Source organism: Pundamilia nyererei, unplaced genomic scaffold (assembly GCF_000239375.1).
Source record: "Pundamilia nyererei isolate P.nyererei 1_Seehausen unplaced genomic scaffold, PunNye1.0 scaffold00173, whole genome shotgun sequence".
NCBI classification, from domain to species: domain Eukaryota; kingdom Metazoa; phylum Chordata; class Actinopteri; order Cichliformes; family Cichlidae; genus Pundamilia; species Pundamilia nyererei.
This window is the reverse complement of record NW_005187574.1, coordinates 699,882-707,352: the sequence shown is the minus strand read 5'-3', so window position 1 is coordinate 707,352 and position 7,471 is coordinate 699,882. Positions and strand designations below refer to the sequence as shown.

The following is a 7,471-nucleotide window of genomic DNA, read 5'->3' as shown; positions in this document are numbered from 1 at the left end:
AATGCTGTGCATGAAAAAAAGAGAGCTTAATTTTAGTTATGTCTTATTTATAATGGGGTTTTACACACACACACACACACACACACACACACACACTGAGAGAGAAAATGCAGCAGTAATAATTCTACGTAGTAATATTGTACACAAATATATATTAGAAACATTGTATGCACGACAGAATATGTATTGGAAACATTGCCAGTTCCAACACTAATATTAATTTCTAATATTAATGACTTTTCGGTGCAGGCCTGTAACAATGCCTGCTAAATATTACCCTGATTATTATATAACAGGGAGCAGTGTGCATGAACAGAACAGAAAAAGTCGAACTTCATGTTGATTATTCAAAGATATTGTTTTCAGTTATCACTCAGGAGTGGAGGACGTACTTGTTGCAGTGGAGATATGGATTATTATTATGTTTACATGCCTCCTCCACGCTCAGGTTGGCCTGCGTTCTTTGATTTTATAATTTCGCTGTAATTTATCCGCCCTTACCCGTGTTCACAGTTTCATGGCTCCATGTCGGAATATGTCGGGAAACTTTGAATTCTAGAAAGATTTATTTTACTGCGATGGTGAGAAAAACTGGTTGCTGTAGATCACAGTGGGACATGACCTGCTGGTGAATTAAATGTACAGCTGTATACATTTCCTCGTCTGATTCATTATGTGCACAAAAACTACTCAGATTACTTTAGTAAGGCACTAATTTTTTTAAATTTTTTTTTTACACATTTTAGTATTTAGTAAATTTTAGGGAAATTTCACTGATCCAAACAGTTAAAGGAGCCCTGTTTATTCAGAGTGTAGCATCAAGTCAACTAAACTTCTGTGATCTTGCTCCGATCAGTTACAGCGCATCCAGAAAGTATTCCAAAATGGATTCAATTCATTTTCACCTTAAATTCTACACACAATGACCCATAATGACAAAGTGAAAAATTTTTGAATGAAATTCTTGCAAATGTATTAAAAATTAAAAGGAATAAAAATGTACATAAATATTCAGTCTCTGTCCTGACACTCAGAATTGGAAGTGGAGGATGAAAGTAAGAAGCAGGGTCTTGAAATCGAAAAGGACTCCCAGACCACGAGAAACAAAATTCTCTATCCTACTATTGCTGTTTCCCTACTAGGGTGAAACCTCCTCAAAAAACCCAGGTGAGTAGTAGAAGTTTAGGCCCAGCAGGAACTGTGAGACTAGTCAGGGTCAAGAGAAAGATGAATGCAGGAATTTACAGAGACATCCTTAATGTTAACCACTCTGTTAATGTCCTTAAGATGCAAGACCAGAGCCCAGACTTGAACCTGATTGAACATCTCTGGAGAGATATGAAAATGGCTGTGCACCGATGCTCACCATGCAACCTGGTGGAGCAATCGAGCTTCTGCAAAGATGAGTGGGACAAACTTCCCAAAGACAGGCGTGCCAAGCTTCTAGCATCACACTCATGAAGGCTGGAATTGCTGTCAGAGGTGGTTCAACATAATATTTAGCAAAAGCTGTGAATACTTATGTACGTGTTACATTTTTGTTCTTTATTTTTAATACATTTGCAGGAATTTAAGCAGTTTTTTCATCTTCTCATTAAGGGCTATAATGCAAAGAATTATGAGGTGAAAACAAATTGAATTCACTTTGGAATAAGGCTGTGACGGGACAAAATGTGAATACTTTCCAGATGCACTGCAGGTAACAGGTGTTGCTAATCACTTTGAGGTGCCTTGGTGTTAATGAGACAACAGAGGAGCAACAAAGAGACAGCCACAAAACAAGAATGGTTTTACAGGTGGGGGCCTCTTACAACAGGATTAAGATCGGTAGAGCCGTACAAAATGACCTCTGTCAGGCCACAGGTGCGAAGGTCTCGGACCAAACAATCAGAAACAGACTTCATGAGGTTGACCCACCGTCCTCTAGAGGGGCTTGTGATCCCTGCCCCACACTGTGGAATACGACTGGGATGTGCCATATATATCAGAATCAGCAGGTCTACCACAGGTTCACCTTAAGCACATGTGACAGACACGGAGAAAGAAGGTTGTGCTGCCTGTAACTTTTTTTAGCATGACCGGTTTGGTGGCCATATGATGGTCTGAGCGATATAACCATAGAGGGACGCTCAGACCGCTTCAGGTTACGCAGAGGCACCTGATCGGTATCGGGATGATAGACAGATCGTCAGACTTGACACATTGTCGGGGTTCTTCTTTAAGCAGTGGCTGGTCTCATGTGGACTTCCTAGAGGATCAAGGACTCCATTGCCTGAACCCGACCCACACCTGACCTGAAGCCAAAAAACATCTCTGGTTCATTATGTTTCGGTCCATCTGGCCCTGCCAGGTTGCATCTCAGACTGTCCAGGAGCTCAGTAAAGCCCTGGTCCAGATCTGGGAGGAGTTCCCCAGGACACCATCCTGCTCAATGTTGTCAGGCATGCATAAAAGCACATGAGGACCATACAAATTACTGGGTACTATTTTGAGTTGCTGCAATGACATTTCAGACTAGACTCCTGTGTTTCTTTTCCACTTTTCATTTCCATCCCTGCCCTGATGTGGCATCTTTTAGTTGCTACCCAGTCCATATCAGTACAGATAGCCAGTTTTTCCCCAAGTGTTCCTTTATTATTTTTTATTTTTAGCAGTGTGGTGTAGAAAATAAAACTCCACCAATTTTGAACACTTCCTCTGCAGCACTGGCTGAAATGAAGCCCCGAACCATAACAGAGCCTCCACCGGGGCTTACACATTGCTGTACACACTCACTTTTGTGCTGCTTTTCTGACAGTTTCACCTACAAATTTCAGTACTTGTGTTCATCATACTGTAAGTCCAGTTGCCACAGATGTTTGTAGACGAGTGCTTGTGTAATTTGGCATAGATCACTTTTTTTCTTCCTTAAGATCGGCTCCATGACAGCTACGTGAGACCTTTCTAACGGCGCTCCAGTGAACACAAGCCGGATGAACTGAGGGTCCAGGAGCAAGTCTTAGCCTCTGTGTCTTTAAATGTTTCGCTGTTTCTTAAAGACATGGTTTTCAGATATTATCTGCTGTGTGTAGTTTTTTAGGCCTGACACTTCTTCTTTTGTCCTCCAGGTGTCCAGTTTCCTTCAATTCTTAAAGGTCAGATGTGTTCTGAGATATGTCAAGTTATTGGTGCAAAAAGACCATTCGATGCTTATCTTTGTGTTGTGTTTGTTATTTGTTTTTTATAGATTAGACTAAAGACGATGTCGTTTAAAATGAGTTCTTTTCTATGCTGTCCTCTCTTGAGTTTGGTGCTTTTTGATGCTTGAGTGCTTCATAGGTTAGTGTTGGGAAGCTTAACTAAAAACAAAAGCAAACAGCTCTGAAAATGGACCGGATTGAAAATGAGTGAAAAGCAGCTATGATGAAAAACTATTGAACCTCAGGCTCACTGTAAGCTCGTTGTTCTTTGTCCTTGGACGTGAATAAATCAAGAAATAAGTAAAGCAACGAGAGGTGTCTCAAGATGTTTGGATAGTACTGTGGAAGGACTTGACAGTTCATACAGAAAGCATAAATCTAATTTTTAGGAATATAAAAGACCGAGTGTACAATTTGTCTGTATTAAAAAATTTATAAACTGAGATTTTATTAAATAAAATAGTATTTAGCTAGTGGATCAGTGCCTGCTTGTGTTTTTTCTGTGCTTCTTTTTATTCAGCTGAAAGCTGAAGCTGAAAGCTGTCTCTCCAGGCTGGTCATCAGATAAAGGCAGTGCGCCTGGCTGACTGATAGTCATGCACTGCCATGAGAATAATGAGACTAATTTCCCTAGCAGATGACCGATAACTCCCAACAACCTTTGTGGAGGAGGGAAAAATGCAGTGATTTCACAGGCACTGTTATTCAGGATTGTTTTCTGCAGCGTGCAGGTTAGAAAGAAAAGGTTGAATGTATTTAGTGGACCATTCACAGCTGAGTGTGTAACCTGGTTTTTCCCTCTGATTATCTCTGCACATCTCTGAATATGAAATAAAGATGATGAAATTCTAATAAACAAAACTGCATTTTTACAACAAGTGTTTTCCTAGCTGCTATGTGCACAGATGCATTTTAGTGCTCCACTTTGTGTCTGTGTCTGCCACTGAAACTGCATCCATGTGAACAGCCTGGAACAGAGCTGCAGTGGTCGAGCATGTGTGCTGCATAGTGGACTCATTGTAACCATGTGCCTTCTGTTTTGTGACAGGGATGTAACTGCAAAAGGCCAGCGGCTCCCCTGCCAGCTCCACATCCCAGCAGACAAAATGAAGGAGGAAATTCCACTCACATGACCTCGCACCACAAGTCTCCATCTTCGTCCGGTCTGAAGAGCAGGGCGACGTCTTAAAGCCCGGTCTCCTCCTTCTGTCAGCTTGCTCGGTAACATTTAAAAGGACAACAATCACTGCCCTGCAACACCTGGACAATTTACCTTACGACTGTTAACTACAACGACTGTTCTCCTGCTATTGCCCTTTCCCTCTTTTAAAGACATATTTTTTTATAATAAATGTTTATCCAAATATATCTATATTGAAGATTGAACTGTGGAACCCTGAAACTGAGTCCAGTCCCTGAGATTTGAATCTAACCGAATTCTCGTCAGACATTTTTTTGGATTAAGAAATTATTTACAGCTATGGATCTTGTAGGTTTTTCTATCAGGCTGCATGTGTTCCTCAGCACATGCCTGGGACTGGAATTTTTAGGTACACCAGGTCAGTGGGCACGCTACCTCCGCTGGGATGCCAGCACCCGCGGTGACCTCAGCTTCCAGTTTAAGACAGAGGCCTCAGACGCACTGTTGCTGTACTTTGACGATGGAGGTTACTGTGACTTTCTACAGCTCTCAGTGGCCGAGGGACTACTGCGGCTGCGCTTCAGCATCGACTGTGCTGAGACCACTGTTGTGTCAGACAGACGGGTAGATGACAGCAGCTGGCACTTTGCCACCCTGAGCAGGTACAACCTGCGCACAGTGCTGGTGCTGGACGGCCAAGCCAAAGCAGGCGAGGTAAAGCCTCAGCGTCAGTTCATGAAAATAGTCAGCGACCTGTTCCTAGGTGGAGTGCCTCAGGATATCCGCAGCGGTGCACTTACACTGCCTACAGTGCGAAACATGCAGCCCTTCAGTGGCACAATCGCAGACCTCAAATACGGCATCTCACAGCCCCTGTTCCTAGGAAGCCTTAACGTGCCGCTGGAGTCGGAAGGATGGTGCACCGTGAACCCGTGTGAGAATGGTGGGATGTGCACAGTGGTGGACGGAGAACCGGTTTGTGACTGCTCCAAAACAGAATACAAGGGCCGCTTCTGCAGCGAAGGTAAAACACCTAGAAATCCTGCTGCTATTGATCCTGAAGGATTTAGACATGACTGCTAAAAAGTTTAAACTTGGCCTGTCAGCCTCTCAGTATCCTGGCGGTTGGTAGCGACGTCTTCCAGGGTATAGTTATGTTCCCCTTTTCTACTGTAATGAGACTTTATTTGAAAGATCTTCTGACATCTTCTGTTTCTGAAACAGCGTTTGTGTTAGCATGTGGCTAATAAGCAGTGTAACCCCGCCTATATTCTTACTCCTACGTGGTTTCGCTCTAAGAGGCAAAGCTGAACTAGCTCAAATAAGAATGGGCTTTAGCTGGGACAGTATATAGCCGACTTTAGTGTAGATTACTTCATAATAAGAATGTTAAAACGTTGTCCTTTTGCACATAACTTGGCTTTTTTCCCTCCGCTGTCACAGCAGGAATCTGGGCGAGCGTGTGGATGTGTTTTTGTATGATTACACCATAAAATCAGAATCTAATCCAGCCACAGTTAGTGAAGTCCAGGTTAATGACATCGGCCCTGCAGGCAGTGATAAGGATGCCTTTCCAGAGAACGGGCCCCCCGAGTCCCTTTTCTTTACCCAATCACACGATGGCAGGTGCTTTATATCACATTCTTTTGTGCTGACAATTTTGCTGGAGCTGTGTTTCAATTGCTTTACAGATGTGTGTAGCCAGGGTGAAATTGATTTCTATTTAAAGAAACCTCCTTTACTTATTTCCTCCCTACAGGCCAAATAAAAGGCACGTTGATTGACTTTACATAGAAACTTCTTGTCATTTGATAAATCCTGAGCTCTGAAAATTCGCTTCTTTCTCTGTGAACAGTACCACTGGTACATGAAATAGATCCCAGCACCTCTCCTTTTATGTGCGCTGAAAACTCTTTCCATGAATTTAATTATTCACAATCAATACACATTTGTCCAAACCACCATCCTTCAGCTACTAAGTAGACACAATAATCTGACTCCTTATAAGATAATCAATACCACTTAGATGAAAAAGTCCCTGGACTCTTTTTTTGTTTAATTAATTTAGATCAGATGTCATTTAAATACATTTATTCTTCTCTTTTCCTCCGTTTTTTGTAGACTTTGGCGTGCTTCTCTTAACCTTTCACAAATATAGAATTTCCATCCCATTTGGGCTGATGCCACATCCCCAGCACACAGACAAAGGCCAGGGAATCTGGAGTTTAAAGATTAGACTCTTTTAATCTGTCTTCGAGGTAGGAGGAGGTATGAGGGCTTTCCTTTTTCTCTCTGTCTTGGTGGTAGCTCAGCTGCTTTGCCTTTGTACAGCTGATTGAAGGAAGGCATTTAACTCACATGGAGGGAAGAAGTGTTTGTGCATTGATTCGTGTCTTTTGGTTGCTTTTGAGAACTGGAGAAGACTGCCTAACGTTTAATATCATGTGCAGAGTGGAGGACTGTCTGCTTGAGAGGGGAAGCCACACTTTCTGTATACTGACCTGTCTGCTCCCAGAGCCAGTCCAATATATAAGAACATTTTGTTATCCTGCTATCAGACCTGTTATTTGCCTTCATCCTTTACTATTTAGAAGATTTATAACATTTCTAAATGGGACATTTGGGCAGGGATCTTTCAGAATTTAGTTTAGTTTCCATTTAGTTTCTTGTTTTTTGTCTTAAAGCCTGATTCTTTGGGATGCGTTTGCTGACGTTTCCTACAATATGGTTTTTACATGAATAGAATGAAACCTATAAAGACATGTCTGTAGTCTCAGCTCAGGGAAGCATTTGTCCAAGTTTGTTCTGTCTTTAGACTGATGGATTAAAAAAATGATGGTAACTTAAGATAAGGTGACGTCAGAAGATTATATTGCTGTAAGAGAGAGAGCCCACTTTTGAATCTGTTACCATCTAACCATCTGTCAAAACTGGCACAGTTTCAGGAAACAGAAGCAGGTCAACACAGGTACAAGTTTCTCTAGTTTTTTTTTACTCAGAATATTTTTATTGAACAATTGTGGATAAAGTTAACAAAACAAGAGAGAAAAAGACGAAGGCAAACATAAAAACAGGCTACACGGAATACAAAACAGAACTTCTCACGTTGGAACATAAAAAACATACAATTAACAAAACGTTTCTCTAGTTT

The 7,471-nt window shown here is 41.7% G+C and overlaps 1 protein-coding gene across 1 annotated transcript in view; it reads left to right on the top strand.

Moving 5' to 3' along the window:
• nrxn3a (neurexin 3a) overlaps positions 1-7,471 on the top strand; it is a 208,994-nt gene that overhangs the window by 6,664 nt on the left and 194,859 nt on the right. Inside the window, 1 exon segment of the mRNA XM_013914133.1 lies at positions 4,228-5,344. Coding sequence (XP_013769587.1) covers positions 4,660-5,344 — 685 coding nt within the window. The 5' untranslated portion in view covers positions 4,228-4,659.